This window comes from Vulpes lagopus, chromosome 7, assembly GCF_018345385.1.
Source record: "Vulpes lagopus strain Blue_001 chromosome 7, ASM1834538v1, whole genome shotgun sequence".
Lineage (NCBI taxonomy): Eukaryota > Metazoa > Chordata > Mammalia > Carnivora > Canidae > Vulpes > Vulpes lagopus.
The window spans coordinates 99,153,822-99,170,815 of record NC_054830.1 but is presented as its reverse complement, the minus strand read 5'-3'; the positions used below and the strand labels follow the sequence as shown (position 1 = coordinate 99,170,815).

At 39.1% G+C, this 16,994-nt stretch overlaps 1 protein-coding gene across 1 annotated transcript; it reads right to left on the bottom strand.

Moving 5' to 3' along the window:
* Window positions 1-5,052: 5,052 nt before the first annotated feature.
* LOC121496303 (60S ribosomal protein L31-like) lies at window positions 5,053-5,664 on the bottom strand. Its single transcript, XM_041764741.1, has 2 exons — window positions 5,341-5,664; window positions 5,053-5,158 (listed from the first exon to the last, which is right to left on the bottom strand). Exons 1-2 carry the CDS (start codon window positions 5,662-5,664, stop codon window positions 5,084-5,086), a joined length of 399 nt encoding a protein of 132 aa, XP_041620675.1. The 3' UTR covers window positions 5,053-5,083.
* Window positions 5,665-16,994: the final 11,330 nt, after the last annotated feature.

Genomic DNA, 16,994 nt, shown 5'->3' with positions numbered 1-16,994 from the left:
TAAAAATACACTGGGTTTCACAGGCTTAGTTCCATCATTTGGAGTTAGAGTTGGGATGGAATTTTTAAGCGAAGTCACTGAGGGCTGATTAGAGACAACATCAAGTGAAATATGCATCTGCATAATGAGATATTAATGAAGGAGATTCAGCATGTTTCATATCACCACGTTCTAAGGTATAATGTTGTTCTATCAGGTTTTTTTCATTGGGTTATTAAGTATTGATCAACAATATTTTGGAATTATGTAAGGAGCAGCGATTCAGGGAAATATGACATCAAAATTAATCTCCTCCCTCTTCTTCTTCCACTTCCTCAGAGAAGGTAGGAGATTCACTGAGGCCCTGACCCAGCACCCTGAGACCTGGTCCAGGCAATGGGGGTGGGTCTGCTGCCGGCAGGGTGGTGCCAAGATGCAAGCTCCCAGATTTGCCATTCTCTCAAGGGTGTGCTGATCAGAGTCAGGAAAACGGTCTGCATTCCAGGGAAGGGCGGGTGGTGGTAGTGGTTGGGGGCCGTGGGGATAACACGCCAAACAAAACAGAAAATCAGGACAGCTAACAGGGATGAGGGTTTGAAGCAGACAGTGGTGAATAGGATCTGGAGACAGTTCTGAGATGAAGAACAAACAGCTGATTGTATGTGGTTTTTGACAGTTATGGCCCTGGATACACTGAGATCCCTACAAATAGGGGGAAAAATCAACTAACCATGATTTAAACTAACATTCTTATATGACAAAAATTCTGGAAGTAGACAGAATTCTGGCTTTGGTTTAGCTGCTCAGCCATGGCAGGGCTCCAGGTCTATGCCTCTTATGGTCCTCTGGACATTCTTCTCATGATTGTACATTACTGCAGCAGCAACAGTCACACCATCATATGACCATGCTTAAAGCCAGTCAATGGGATGGTCCATGGCAAAGCATTTACCCTCAAACCAGTTGCTCAAAAGCTAGGAAGGAATAAAACCTGCCTCAGAGATGTAGAACTCATCTATAAGATCATGGTCAGGGTAAATCAATTAGATCTTGTTTGTCTAGGACTTTCTCATTTTTAGTATTGAAAGTTCCTTGTCTGTAGAACCGGCTCAGTCTTGGGCATCCGAGGATGGTTGGTCTCTGTGTTAGTGTCACATGACCATCTTTGGTCAATTTTCCTGAGGGCTTTTCACCTAATACTTGAATTGGAGTCTCTTAACTCCAAAGAGGGAAGGGTGGGTTTTTTTTGTTCTGACAGATTCCTTCAACCTTGGCTGCACTTCAGAATAATTAAGAACTTTTATAAAAAATGCCAATGCTTGGGCTCTACCCACAGTGATTCTAAATTAATCTGGGGTATTTCTTATATTTAAATCTTTAATATTTTTAAGCATTCATATCTTTAAAAAGCTAGCCAGGTGATTCTAATGTATAGCCATAGTTGAGAAGTAAAATATGTACAAGTCAGTACTGAACACTTAATAAAACAGCCCCAGAACAAGGACTATAATTTAATACAATTGGCAATAAAATAAACTTTTAAATCAATGTGTTCAGTTTTCTAAAAATTTTTTATATATTTTTTTAACTGACACTGAAAGGTAAGCAAGGTGGATGTTATTTCCATTTATAGATTAGAAAGTTAGAGCTCAAAAACTTTGTTACCCTTCAGAGGCCCTTTCCATCTACATTATATTTAATTGTCAAATTTCCATTTTTCAGGGCAAGTTCATTAAATACTAAAGTGATACATTCTCAAAAACACTGTAATGTATACAGTAGTCGTACAACTGTATGACTACCTCTTATTTAACTATCATGTCTATAACAATGGTAGAATGGATTCAACTTAATGTGTCCTAACCAAAATCATTCTTTGCATAGGCAAATCCTATAAATCATGTACCATGAGTTCCAGCAATGTGATAAAAGTGAAAGGGGTAGAAAAATAGGAAAATCACACTAAAATGATAGTGTTCTATGTTGGTGAGGGAGTTGATGAGTAGGGAGGACATTGTTATATGCATTAAAAGTTGTTAATTCAATCTCTGAGTTTCTCAGTTGAATTGGTCAATCAACTGCAGTGTCCTTTCCATTTATAACAATTAGGTAACAATTAAATAATCTATTTGTTTATTTTGCTTTTTCCTCCTAACCTACCCCTCTCCCCACTTGCTCCTTGGATTCCTCTGTTAGCATTACTATTGCTCTTAGATGCAAATGAGTGAAAGTTGCCCCTGCCCATGAGAGTTAGGGGTATTGATGCAAATTACAATCCATAATGCTAAGGACAAGCCTATATACTCTAGGGCAGGATCCTGGTCTCTAGCCTCTCTCCTTCCTTTAATCTCTAAGCAGTAGGAATATGTTAATCCTTGCCGACTGAGTCAAAGGGAATTATATGAGTTTCCGTTTCACATGTGGACTTGAGCTACATGTGGTTAAAGTGTGTCCACTACAGTCTGTGAAGTTAGAGTAACTTATATAGATTTATCCAGACCTCTACAGAGCCAGAGAGAGAATCCATATAGTGGTTTGGCAAAAGGCTAGAAAAGTGTTCCAAGCATCAGATATGGGAAGTGAAACTAGACCACAAACAGAAATATTAGCTACAATTTGGAATATAAAGTGCATGATGGGTCAGAGCAGGTGGTTAAAAATAATGATACAATGAACTTTTGCCAATGACTATGTACCAGGCACTATATTAAACACGTTGTTATTTAATTCTCACAGTAGCCTCATGAAATTGGTAACATAAATGTCTCATATAATAGAAAAACTGAGACTCAGAGAATAGAATTGTCCAGTATCACACGACTAGTAAATGGTAGTGCTAGGATATATACCCCAGCCGTTAATTCTGTAACATTACAGAAGCCAATGGGGCATTTCAGGATCTCGTGGCAGTGTCCTCATCACCAGACCTTCTCTCAAAATTCAGGTCTGTTCCTTCATTTCCTCAGGAAAGGATTAACAATCAAGCATGGTGACTGGCCATGCATTAGTGTGACAGTGTGCAATGATAAGACAGAAGAGGAAATTTCTGAAGATATTCCTGCTCTAACTTCCCTCTGCTCTTGGCTGGATAATAGACATTTGTGGCAGGATAATTTAGCAAGCAATTAATTGCTCTGCCTACCTCCTGTTAGAAGAGACTAGCAGAAAGGTGAAAAGTAGCTCAGCCCTCCACGCTTTCAAGAATTTCTGATTTCTCTCAAGGGTTGGTAACAGCTTTTGTGTTGCCTGGCCTAGCACAAGAGCTGCTAGGTTCAAACTGTCCAATCTTATCAAGGCTCCTTTGTGGGAGGGGAATTTAGTTATGTGTTTCTCAGAGGAAGGAGAAAGGGCCGGGTTGAAAGAGGGGTGTTGGGAAACCCTGGGTGGCTCAGCAGTTTAGTGCCTGCCTTTGGCCCAGGGCGTGATCCTGGAGTCTCCGGATGGAGTCCCATGTGGGGCTCCCTGCATGGAGCCTGCTTCTCCCTCTGCCTGTGTCTCTGCCTCTCTCTCTGTGTGTGCCTCTCATTAATAAATAAATAAAATCTTAAAAAAAAAAAGGGGGGGGGGTGTTCCGGTGCCTGGGTGGCTCAGTGGTTGAGCATCTATCTTTGGCTCAGGTCCTGATCCCCAGATCCTGGGATCAACTCCTGTATCCGGCTCCCTGCAGGGAGCCTGCTTCTCCCTCTGCCTACATCTTTGCCTTTCTCTGTTTCCCACGAACAAATAAGTATAACCTTTAAAAAAGAGAGAGAGAGAGAGAGAGGTGTTGTTCAAATACAGCAGTGGCTCCTGAGACTAGAGGAGCTGGCTAGGTCCTAAAGGTGGAAGTTCCCAAGGAGGCTGCAGACCTTGTGATGGGGGCCGCTGGTGTGTTAGAGGCAGGAGGGACTGCTAACCATCCAACACCATAGTCTGGGGAGTTGCAGCAAAAGATGTTGTGGCCTCACTGTCAGAGTGGCTGGACCTTTCAATGGACCAAATTGTCTTCTACAGTGAGCATCTCGGTTGCAACCCTGAAGGACCAAAAACCAGAAGCTATTTTCTTTTTCTTTTTTTTTTTTTCCTCTTAGAGTGCGTATCATACTAAAGAGGGAACAAAACCTCCGGCAATAAATTGTATTAAATGTCTTCCCATCTTTGTAAATGGGGCTTAGAGCCAGATATAATTGAATTTATAAAACACTGGGCATCATCTTACTTGCATCTGGCAGATGTCTGGGACACGGCCCGGGCTCGGACTCCGGGCAGCCAGCGCACGCACGGCTCACAGCTCAGGCGCCCGCATCTCGCCTGGCGCAGTGCACAACCGCAGACTCGGGATGGGGCTGCCAAGGGCACGGGGTCCGCGGGTGGCGGGAACCACTCTTCACCCCCGGGTCTGGGTGAGAGACCCTTGGCACGGAGCACCCCGGCCTTGTCCCTGGACCTCCGTGGATCCTGGTAGATCGCGCTTCCACCTGGCAGAGGAGCCCAGGAACCCCTGCAGCTCAGGCCAGCCTTGGGGGCGGGGGTCTCTCCCTGCCCGCACCTGGAGCCCGGCTGACTCCCTGCGCCCCGCTCACAGCTCCGGCCACACGGTACCCCCCACCCCCTCGGGCACCACAGCACAGTTTCCCTTTCTGGGGCTAAAATTAAATACGAAATGGAGCCCCCACTCGGAAATTCCCAGAGTAGTCCGAACCCTTTAAGCGCCATCCCTGAAACGTCGTGTAGCTTATTCTGCAGAATGAATGGGACTTAACTTGTGCCGCTTCTCATGAGTGGCTCTGGTTAAGTATAAAAGAAACTTAAGTCATCCTCTTAAAAACCTTGTAAGATGATCACTTTTAACCAGTGGCCTGCCATCTGGAAACCCCTGCTGGAGTAACCTGTCATTATAAACAATATCTGCATTTTTACTTTGGAAGGCATCCTGGAAAGTTCATACTCTTGAGTTTCTGATCAGTCTTTCCATTTAAAAGCTCTCAGTTCTATCAGTATTCCTACATGCGCCATAAACTTACTAAATACTAAAAACAAAGCTTAAACCAAAACAAAAAAAAAAAAAGGATTTTTATTATTTATTTATTTTTGCAGTTTTATGCCTTTATTTGACAATCAGCAATTAGTTCTCATCCACATTAACAGTCTGTAGAGTTTTCAAAGTGGTGACAGGTACGTAGGTAACCAGCGCATAGAGCTTGTTGGGTGAATCTTTTTTTTAATTTGCATTTACTTATGATAGTCACAGAGAGAGAGAGAGAGAGAGAGAGGCAGAGACACAGGCAGAGGGAGAAGCAGGCTCCATGCACCGGGAGCCTGACGTGGGATTCGATCCCGGGTCTCCAGGATCGCGCCCTGGGCCAAAGGCAGGCGCCAAACCGCTGCGCCACCCAGGGATCCCTTGTTGGGTGAATCTTCATCCTCGTTCTGGTTTCTGGACAACGGCACGCGGATACGGATGCGGTATGGAACATTCCTTATGCCTTTGGCCCCGACGGCCTTGTGGAGCCCGGTGTCAATGCGCTCATCTGGAGTTCCCATCTCCTTCGTGCCAAATTTCCAGATCTCTTTGAGTACCCGAGGGGCACGCTTCTTGAAACCCACTCCATGGATACGTTTGTGAACGTTGATGGGGTATTCTCTGGTCACTACCTCGTTGATGGCCGGACGGCCCTTCTCGCCACCCTTCTTTGCAGGAACCATTCCTCCGAGCCCTAGTTGGAAAGGACCAAGAAAGGAATTAATGATGTAACTGTAAAGTCTCGGAGTAGTAAGGTGGCCTCTGGCGATGAGACTGAAATGTCAGAAGAATTGAGATCCCTTCTATTTCCTGGCTGTCTGTTATGCTGTTCTTTGTCCTTGTTTTTTTTTTTTTTTTTTTTTAAGATTTTATTTATTTATTTATTCATGAGAAACACAGAGAGAGAGAGAGAGAGAAAGAAAGAGAGAGAGGGGTAGAGGGAGAAAAGCAGGCTCCATGCGGGGAGCCGGATGTGGAACTCGATCCTGGGTCTCCAGGTTCATGACCTGGGCTCAAGGTGGTGTTAAACCGCTGAGCCACCCAGGGATTCCCCTGTTCTGGGTTTTTATGTAGTGGCAGGATGGCTATCAACAAGGTCATGGCTGTATTCTTCCAGGTTCAAGTCCAGTGGAAAATGTGGTGCCTCTCTCAAAACACTTGCAAAAGCCTCATTAGCTCCCGGTGGGTTACTGAACCAGTCGCTTGGGCTGGGGCAGTGGAGTGCTCCTTTCATGCAGACCTGAGTTACAGAGATATGCTCAGCTAGGGATCATTTGGGGACCAAGACTGTCCCTGTATGTGGGCTGAGGCTGAAGAGGTAAATAGAAGTTCTATTCCAGAAGGGTGAATAAATGCCAACTGTCCAAATAAAAACTAAGATGACCACATCTTACCTTCTGGCCCAAGGGCATGATTGGTCCTTGAGGGTCTAGAATTTATTTTTTTTTAAAGATTTTATTTACTTATTCATGAGAAACACGGAGAGGAGAGAGAGAGAGAGAGAGGCAGAGACACAGGCAGAGGAAGAAGCAGGCTCCATGCAGGGAGCCTGTCGTGTGACTCGATCTCAGGTCTCCAGGATCACACCCTGGGCTGAAGGCAGGGCTAAACTGCTGAGCCACCTGGGCTGCCCGGGTGTAGAATTTAAATTGAAAAATGAATGTGGTTATGTGCAGAGTAGGCTATGTAATGGTCCCCCAAAATATATCCAGATCACTAGAACTTGTGAATGTTTCCTTAAACGGTAAAAAAGCTCTGGTGTGCTTAAGGATATTGAGATATTGAGTTTGAGATGGGTGGACCATGAATTCAACTACAAGGGTCCTTATAAAAGAGACTTGAGTCCATAAATTGTTTGGGTGAAGGAGGCCCAATCCTAGCTCCTTCTGTAGTCTGCCATTCTCTCCTCAGTTACTATCTGTCAAGAGTTGCATTCACAGCTGACTCTCCAAGCTCCTTGGAAAAAACCCTCAAAACAGATCAGGAACACATGACCATAAAAAATTTCATCCTGGAAAGTCTTTCATCTGCCCCCTCACATGTGGAAGAGGAAAGGTAGAGAGCCCTGATGTGGCTATTCTTTGATACTGGCTATTGATTCATGGACCTTTCTTAGGGGAGAAGAACAGACTTTTCATGTCCTCATACCCACCATTGCTGCCAAAACACAACAGTGGGACTATGCAGGAAGGCAGTTCAGAGCTTCTTACAAGTCAAGCAGTAGCAGGAAATGAGGCAGGGAATGAGAACGAGTGATATCCCAGGGGACTCTGGTGATAGACTAGCAAGGTTCCCAGAGGATGAGGATATGAGAGATGAAACTAAGAATGCCTTCAGGGGTCAAAGGGTCAAGGGAGATAGTCAAGGCTGAGGAGTTCTCAGGTCCTTAATGCAATCAAGAGACATCCTGAGAGCTAGTCAACCAGGAAACTCCCAAAATCTAAATGGAAATCTGAATAGTCTAGTGGCTCAGGAGCTTAAGAATGTTCCCTTTCACTAAGAAGATATAACAAAGCCATCTCTTACAGAATATTTTGCTGAGAAATTAAACCTGCCATTGGAGGTAGAGCTGCACAGCCATCACTATACCTTTGAAGAGCCCCCTTACTTTAGAGAGCTTTGCTTCCAATGTCTCAGCGTCCCATCCTTACTTACACTGTGTCCCCTGGGACTTGGCAGTTTTCCGGGCATTATAGGCCCATGTGGAGAACAGCAGAAGCATTGATAAACACCAGGAACCCTGGATTCCTAAGTTTCAGGACACAGGGAAGAGCCAGGACAATAACTTAGAAGCAACAAAAGAAATAGTGCTCCTTCCTCCAAAATCATGAAAGCATTTAGTCACAGGTGTGGATCAAGACCTTCCTACACCAGAGTGAGGAACCACTCAGCCCAGTGTAGGCAGTTAACAGTGGCCCTTCCTAATGAGTATTATGCGCCAGTACCTGACACAGAAGGAATGCACTCCTCCAAAAAGTTAATTCCCAAAGAGAATGAGGTACATGTTTCATGATTTTGTCACAGGAATAAAGTGAAAAGGCAGGAAGGCTCTCTACATGAAACAAGCCCAGTTAAAAGCTGAGCTGTCTTGATGGGTAGAAGGTAACCTGAAGAGCGGGAGCACAGGACAGTCAAGGGTCTATGGAACAGTAACTGGGATTACATGTAGCTTTGTGGATGGGAGGAAGGTTAGTTCAAGGAGGAAGTCCAGGCCCAAGCAAAGCAGTAATTGGACATTCCTGTAACTAGGAAGACTCTTCTCCAGCCGAGAAAAGCTAGAAATTATGCTTGCTCTTTTGCTCTGGAGAGAGACATTGTCTCCCATCACTATTTGCCATATACAAGAACAATTTCTATAATATAATATATAAACAATAAATTCTTTGAATAAATAAATAAATGTTATCAGTGAAGTTAACTTGCTCTGAAGAAAAACCTTGTTCTTCTCAGACGTGGGGACATACTTCAGTCACAGATTAATTTAGATCAAATCTTATAAAAAATGGCATGTAGGTGACTAGTAAAAAATAGGGTGCTCTGAGAACAGCATGGGTAAAATTATTAATAGGCTGCTAGGCATATTGGAAGAGTACAAATTTTGTAGCCTCAGACTGTGTGAACCAAGGCTTGCCACTTATCACTCATGTCACTTAGATGAATTATTAGGGTTTGTAATTGCCATCTTTTAAAATAAGTCTGATACTCAGCTTGTAATGTTACTAAAAGTAATAGAAAGTACATATTTCCAGGCACCTATTGAGGGCATAACACATCTTAAATTGCCCCCTCTTTTGAAATCTACTTGTGGCAGAGAAAATAATGGGAATATTCTAGAAGACAGCAATATAGATTTTATATTATTTTACTTTAAATTCAAATTCTCAAGTACTTAATGCCAGACACACTATTTTAGAATCTTCCTAATCTATTAATTTAAAATGAGGCTCTTATTTAAAATTCATTTCAATGGGGTCATGTAGATTTTATTTAGTGGTTTTGTACATAATATACTTAAACTGAAAAATGTGCTTTTAATTACAGGGAGGTTGTAAAGAAAATAGTAATTGCAAGGAAAGAGTTAATTTAGGTCTGGAGCTTCAAAACTCTAGAGAGTAAAATATGGCTAAATATACTATATTTTCTTATCAATTTATATGAGCCCTCCTGTGAAATAAAGGTAATTGCTCTTTCTGAATTTACTTTGTCAGGATGTCATTGGCCTACATGCAGCCTTATAAGAAACAGACATGTGAGACTCAGATATACCAGGTAAAAGGAAATTATTATTATTATTATTATTATTATTACTATTTCTATTTGTGGGCTAAGGGCAAGGATAGAAGGAGTGGGGGGAATCTCAAGCAGACTCTCCACTGAGTGTGGAGCCCAATGTGGAGCTCAATCCCATGACCCAACCAAAACCAAAAGTTGGACACTCAACCAACTGAGCCATCTGGGAGCCCCAGCTGAAAGAAAACTATTGAGATGGTTGTTCATTACAGAGTGTCTTCCACAGGGTGAAGCCTCAGGGAAGATTCCTTTCTGGTCTTGGCAGGAACATGTGTGTTTCACCAGAGTAGTCAATATGCTTTTGACTGACAAAAACTAGAAACTGGGTAAATGTCCAGGTTTTCCTTATTGTACTGACTGTGAGACACTTAAAACCCAATTTGTGGCCTACCCAAAGAAAGAAACTATACCACCAATACTTAACGGTAAACGTAAAGGATTCTGTTATGCTTTGATAGTGTCCTCCCAAATTCCTATGATGAAATCCTAGCCCCCAAAGGGGTGGTATTAGGAGGTGGGAGGTTGAGAAGTGATTATTAATTCTCATGAATGGAATTAGTGCCCTTAAAAAACAGGCCAAGAAGGGCCCCCTTGTCCTTCTACTTTGTGAAGTAACAAGATGAGGAATTGGGGCTCTTACCTCGCCACTCCCTGAGTCTGCTGGCACTGTGATCTTGGACTTCCCAGCCTCCAGGAGAGAGAGAAATAAATGTCTATTGTTTATAACCCACTTAGTTTATGTTTGTTTGCTTGTTTGCCTGTTTGTTTTTCCCAGCATGTAGCTGAAGGCAAAGCTCAAACTCATGACCCCAAGATCAAGACCTGAACTGAGATCAAGAGTCAGATGCTTAACCATCTGAGCCACCCAGGTTATCTCTGTTATGGTAGATAGGATAGACAAAGAGAGATGCTGTGGTATTTATTTTTATAGAAGCCTTGGATATTAATTAAATATACATCCTTTTCCTTGTTTTATTTTATATGCATTTTTTTACCAATTCTAAAATATGGAGAGGGCATTTTTTTATTTCTATTTTTTTCTTTTCATAAGTTAGATTATACTGCATAAACTCATGAGTCTAAGTATTTTTCACTCAAGTATATTTCAAGTACATATTTCAGTCAATACCTAACAACATATGTTTAGAGATTTCTAAATAATCTTTAACAGCCACTTCATATATTAATAAGATAAAGCATAAGTTATCCAATTAATTTTATTAAAGTAGGCTATTTATGTCACTAAGTCTGTCCATTTTGTCCTCTCAGATTTCTTCTAAATTTATCGTGTTATCATGTCTCTGGAGACTTGGTATTCAAATATATTTTCTCATTTTAACAGAATTGACTTTTAAATGTTTATCTTTTTAACTTTAACATGTGATGTGCCTTGGCATGTAAATGATAAATGGAAAATGAGATGATTAAGTGGAAAATGTCCTGTGGAATTATGAAGCTAATAACAAGGAGGTCATTGGTGATCTGAAAAAAACACTTCAGTCGTGTGATGTAGCATAAGCCAGGTGAGAGGCATCATAATGGATTCTTATAGCTCTAGACATTTATTTGGTGGTAAAAGTCTCTAAAGAGAAAGTATTGTGAAACTGATCACATTACCAAGTAATGCCCTTAATAGAAATCAATTATGAAAATCAATTGTACATTTTCGGTCCCTACTGTTAAAAAGAGCTTATTTTACTAATAAAAAGTGATTCTGTAGAGTACAGACACGGTTGAGAAAAAGAGACAAATGGAAAGAAATATCAGTATCATTAAATTAATAAAAATATATGGGATACCACAATCATTAGATTTCAATGATAAATGCTGGTACTAGCTAAATATCCTATCAAAGTCAGAATTTATTTTCTATTTCTCATAATATCAAAGGCAGAGATCTGTATGGTTACCACATAAACAGAGTAGTTCTAGTGAAATAATAACCCGGAAAGAACGTTTAAGACAAGAATGATCATTCAGGACAAGAGTTAAATAATTATCTGAGAAATAGTGGTAATTCTCATCGTAGGATTTCTGTGAAATCTTGAGTCTCAGAATAAATTATCGCTTGTCAAACTGAATATGGGTTATGTTATCAAACACAGTGGGCCATCACAGTACATCCATTGTTCTGCCTGACTTTTCCAAGGAACTTTCAGTCCCGGAATTAACCAATAAGAGAAACCAGCTACTCTAAACTCACTTTATTGCCACAGAATAGACTATATAATGTTGAGTTAATTTTTAAAAAAAGATATATTCTAATTGTCTTGTTTTCCCTATTCTGTATTAAGAATTTAAGTGGTGGGATGCCTGGGTGGCTCAGTGGTTGAGCATCTGCCTTTGGCTCAGGTCATGATACTAGAGTCCTGGGATCGAATCCCACATCAGGCTTTCTGCATGGAGCCTGCTTCTCCCTCTGCCTATGTCTCTGCCTCTCTCTGTGTCTCTCCAGAATAAATAAATAAAATCTAAAAAAAAAAAATAGTTTAAGTGATTATTGTTAGCAAACCTTGGATTGAACCATAGGTCAAAATTGACCACAATTTTGAGTTATTTTTTCCAAGAAAACCATTATTTACATTATAATTTCTTGGAAGAATTCTAATGGTAATTCATTTCAGTCCCATGCTCAACCAGAAATGAGGTTATAAATTCAAGTTTGAGATTTATGAGTAGCTCAATTATGCTTGTAAATAAACCTAGATCACTAAATTTTTAGGGGTTCTGATTAATATATTTGTAGCCGTCTGCTCATATTGTCTAACTTGGATGATTTCCTTTATTTATTTTCTTTTCTTGACATAATTATTGATTGTCCAGGTGTTTTGAAGTTATTGCTAACTTTAGATCTATAGTCACAGCAGATGGTTGAAAAGAAAAAAGTAAATTCAACAATTCTAAAAATTTGATGTCTTACAGTGCTTTTTAAAACTATCAAACTGAAGTTACTTTATCAGTCTTTACCTGTGGTCACATATAATTTATCTAGAATTAGCTATTCATATTCTATAATGAATGAATCCATTACTAACAACTCTGGCTAGCATTTAAGAGGGTCAAGTTAACCTGTTTTTCAAGTCTGATCCCACACCACACCAGTGTGTGTACGCTGCCCTCCATTTAACTGAATAACTCATTATGCTCTGACCTTGCTTCACCATTTCCTCTTTTCATGGTCCTTTGTTCATTCAGCCAATATTCATTTATTAAGTACCAAGTATTGTTTTCCGTGCTGGAGCTGCAGGAAAGAGCAAGGTAATCAAAATTCTTGTTCAAATATTTTAGTGAACTTTCAAACAAGGAAGTAGCTAATTATAACATAATGTAATATGCTTTTTCCTCTCCTCTAAATTCTCCCCCTTGCTCCATTAAGCATTTCTCAAAATCCACCTTAAATGGAACTTACACATAAAGCCTTGCCATATAATCCTTTTGTTCTTGCTAATTTGTAGAATCACTAAATTATTGTTGGAGGGCACTCAGTACCAAAGTCTGCATCCTCAGCAATGCCATGACACTTTAAAATGTCACACTTTGAAAACATTCAAATATTTGTGTGGCTTTTCCTTTTTTTTTTTTTAATCTCTTTTAATGTTATAATAGTGAGGGCTAGATTTCAGCAAGCTTCCCCTTTAGAAATGTCAGTATGCTTGCATTTCAATGCAATTACTATTTGATTTGAGGGAGAAAAGCATGATAGCTTACAAACTCTCAAAGTTTAAAGTATGTTTGCAAGTAGATTAAAAAAGTCACCTGTCTTGTAAAATCTGTACTGGTTCAGAATATTTGCTAGTTTCACTTTTCTCCCAACCCCAACTGTGCTTATGGTATCCTTATGTTTTAGTGCCACCTTTCTCTCCATTTATAGAATTTGTGCTGCTACAGGCTTCTTAGGGAATCTTCCTTTACCCACCTCCATGAGGAAGTTTAACTTTCTAATTCATGTCCTGCCTAACCACTTTAATTTTAAAAACCACCAATATTTCATTGATATTAAGTCTTGTCTCTGGATGAATGAGTATTATCCTGGGCATTTGTTGTTAGTGCTAGAGAATTTCTTCACTTCTTTCATTGACAAAGAGAATAACCTTGAATGACCTTAAATCACCTCAATAACTCAAAAGTGGGAAACATTATTCCCAGAGGATTTTCTCAAGACTATGCAATCATCTAGTCTTGACTTTTATTTTTGGGCAAACCAAACAGAGAATTCCAGAATTTCCTTTATTTGAATTATGCTTCATCATTGGCTTCATTCAATAATATATTAAAACACTCTTAAGAAAATTGCTTTGTAATATGCTTCATATGCTTCAGGGATATCAGTAAAGGATGGCACTGCTGTCCTATCTTTTATGAGGACCATTGGCAGCAATATCCCAATGGTCGGTAGAACCATGTGTCTTCTAGGCAACAATTTTTCTTTTATTGCCCAGAGGTACTAAAGCCCACTAGTCAAGGGTGGATGCTCTTCAGTTAGAGTTAGACAGCCAGCATCCAAATCTTATATACTGAGGACTTTGTTTCCTCCTTTGTGAAATGAATGGAAAAGTAATTCTTACTTTGCAGGATTACTGAAAACATGAAACAATGTTAAATTATAAAAATCTCTTGACACAGAGTGGGTACTCTCTGTTAGCTATAATTCTTCAGAGAATGATATATTTTTGAAATTGATTGTGTTTTCTTTTCTTTTCTGACTTCTAGGAAGAGTAAAGCCAAAACATGTTGCCTTTCTGACACTATGAATGGATTTAAAAACTTATTTTCCTACTTTTATCCTCACTGAATCTACGATTCTGTAATTTTATTATCTGTTGTATTGCATGCAATTGCATATAATTGTATGCCCCAAATATTTCCAGTGAAATTAGGGAGATTAAAAATGTGTATATAGGAGAGCCCTGGGTGGCTCAGCAGTTTAGTGCCTGCCTTTGGCCCAGGGTGTGATCCCGCTTCTGGCTCCCTGCATGGAGCCTGCTTCCCCCTCCTCCTGTGTCTCTGCCTCTCTCTCTCTCTCTCTCTCTGACTGTCATAAATAAATAAATAAATAAATAAATAAATAAATCTTTTAAAAAAATATGTATATAGGTAATACATTTTCATTTGAAGGTTTTTGCTGCTTCAAGACAAAAATCTTTGGAATTAGGTACTCTTTTCAAGCCTAATTAAAGGGCAGTGCCTTCTCTCACTTTGTGTTCAGGTCACCTGCCTCATTTTGGTTCAGGCCATGCTTAAAGGCCAACTCTATCATTTCAAATATTTTCAGTTGCAAGTCACAGAAAAGCAACTCAAATGGACTTAAACCATAAAGACAGGTTTTCTGTCCATGTAACTTTCAAATACAGAGGCAGACCACATTCCCAACAAGGTTCTGAGAAGGGCTTCTGCTGTTTCTCATCCACCATTTTCTCAGTCTGCTTCTAGGCTTTCTGCTCATTTTCCACCTGGCTTCTCTCATGATCTGACAGGGCTCCCAGCAGCTACCAAGGCCAAATGCTATCTCAAGTGCATCCCCTACCTATACAATAAAAGCAGCATTTCTGAGTTTTTTTCTGATTAGAACTCTGTGGATAATATAAACCCAAAAGTAATCACAGCATCAAGGAAGATAGTTTTTATCCTGATTGAATCAACAAACAAATGTCATCTCAGAAGCTGAGCACAGCAAGCAACCCCATTCAAAAGGCATGGTGGTTTGATAATTGGAGATGGATGAAATGGTCATGGGGTAGAAAATCAATTTATATGTCATTGTTTTTTTTTTTTTCATCTTGAGCTTGTGACCAAAAAACCATTGATGGTAACAGACAAAGCCATTATTAGCTATTAGAACCAAGGGCAAATTACTTGATTTTCAATTCTTTCATACAACATGATTTTGCTGAAACCTCTAAGGAGACAGCCAATTAGCACCTAGGACTTTGGGACACAAAGGTTCCAATAACTGGCTATGGTGGAGTGATGGCAATGGTGAGTGTGGGGGGAAAAGGAAAAACTAGAACTCACAGCAGTGTTAGCTCCATGGTATCAAAACTTTCAGAACTTCCCCTATGAGATATCAAGGCAATTTTACATCCTTTATAGTTTTACCCTTGAATCTGACCTGAATCATGTGGCTTCCATTATACGTCAAGCATAGTTATGATAATTTTACTCAGCACAAATTCTTAACCTATTTTATATACTTTCTGTACATCCAAATAAATAGGTCCTAAAGTATGTTACAAATCAACTACCCCCTAATAGCATTTTCTCATTATGAAACAAATGACTATTAGAAGTCAGGCTTCTTTTAATACCAAGTCGATGGGTGGTATTTCAATAAATGATTGTTTCTATTTTCATACATTAACTTCTCGACAAAATAAAATATCATTTGAAATGTGTATTTGTCTCAAGGGAGGATGGCAATTTATTTCCTAATCTGCACACAATTTCCTACAGGTTTCATGCTTCCGCGAATGGAGACAATAAATTAATGTTTGATTATTTATCACTGTTAGAAGGTCTAAAATTATTTTTCTAAACAAATCACTTTTCTAAAGTCTCAGCATCAATGATACAGTACTTCACAAGTGATTTTTCTTGATATCGTCAGAGAGTTTTATGCCAATTAAAACAAAGTAAAATAGAATTATTATTCACTAATTTTTAAAGAGGAAAATACAATTTTTAAAAAAATATTTGTATTAAATTGGTCGATTTTTTTTAAAGTTATTTCCTTTCTTATTAATTAATAATTTGTCCTTCAAAAAGTCATCTGTATATACTGTTATGGTATCTGGTACTATATTCCAGGTGTTCTTTTTAGTTTCTCTAACCACCAAGAAATACTAACTCTGGCAAATTCTATCATGCTTTTCCCTAATTTCACATTCCACTTGCCGAATTTAATATTCCAGATCAAAGTCTATTGTTGATTAAACACATGGATATTGGTATCTCTACCTACACATTTATTTATAATTTTCAAATTTAAATTCCATTCCTGGAATAAAGATGTTAACTATGGGATTTCTTTTTTCTTCACATCACCTATTAAATGACATATGATGAAAATGTACACCCATTTTTCTTTTACAACAGCAACTTTCTCATGTAATGACAGCATATTATAGAATATTCTGATAAATGGCCAGCTATTTTACAGAATTTCATAGTACATAAAGAGCTTCGGTGGATAATGAAAATTTTAATCCCTTTTTCTATTTATTGTTTTCACTATTGTTTTGTAAGTATAAGTGGATCATTATGGCAAGGGGTGGCTAAGAGGAAGCATTATTTAATTATAGTCAGTTTTGTACAATACATGTAGGACAAATTTTGGCTAAAGAATGAAGTATGTTATTCATCCATGTGTTTTTATAACTAAAACTGATCAACATGGGATGTTACAACATGGAAAATCATAGAGGTCAACTATTAAATTTATTAAAATATTTAAACAGTGTACTCATCCTATTCTCAGATCTTTTCCTAATTAATTAAAGTAGGTGACATTTTCCTCTGTTTCTTCTATTAACGATTTCCTTTTTGGCTTATAACTTTTACTTCAGTATATGAAATGACCTGACTTTGTAAAAGATTAATCTCATATTAAACGTATGTATTTTTATAGGAGTAAATAATATAAATAATATGATGTTTAAAGATCTCTTTTTTTTACGACTTAAGCATCTAGGTACAAGCATGTCCCCTGTGAAATTTATTCTTGCCT

Coding starts and splice junctions, on each gene's coding strand:
- LOC121496303 (XM_041764741.1), bottom strand. CDS start 5,664: ATGGTTCCTGCAAAGAAGGGTGGCGAGAAGGGCCGTCCGGCCATCAAC. Junction 5,159..5,340: donor GATCCCTGGGTGGCGCAGCG/GTTTGGCGCCTG, acceptor TCACCCAACAAG/CTCTATGCGCTGGTTACCTA.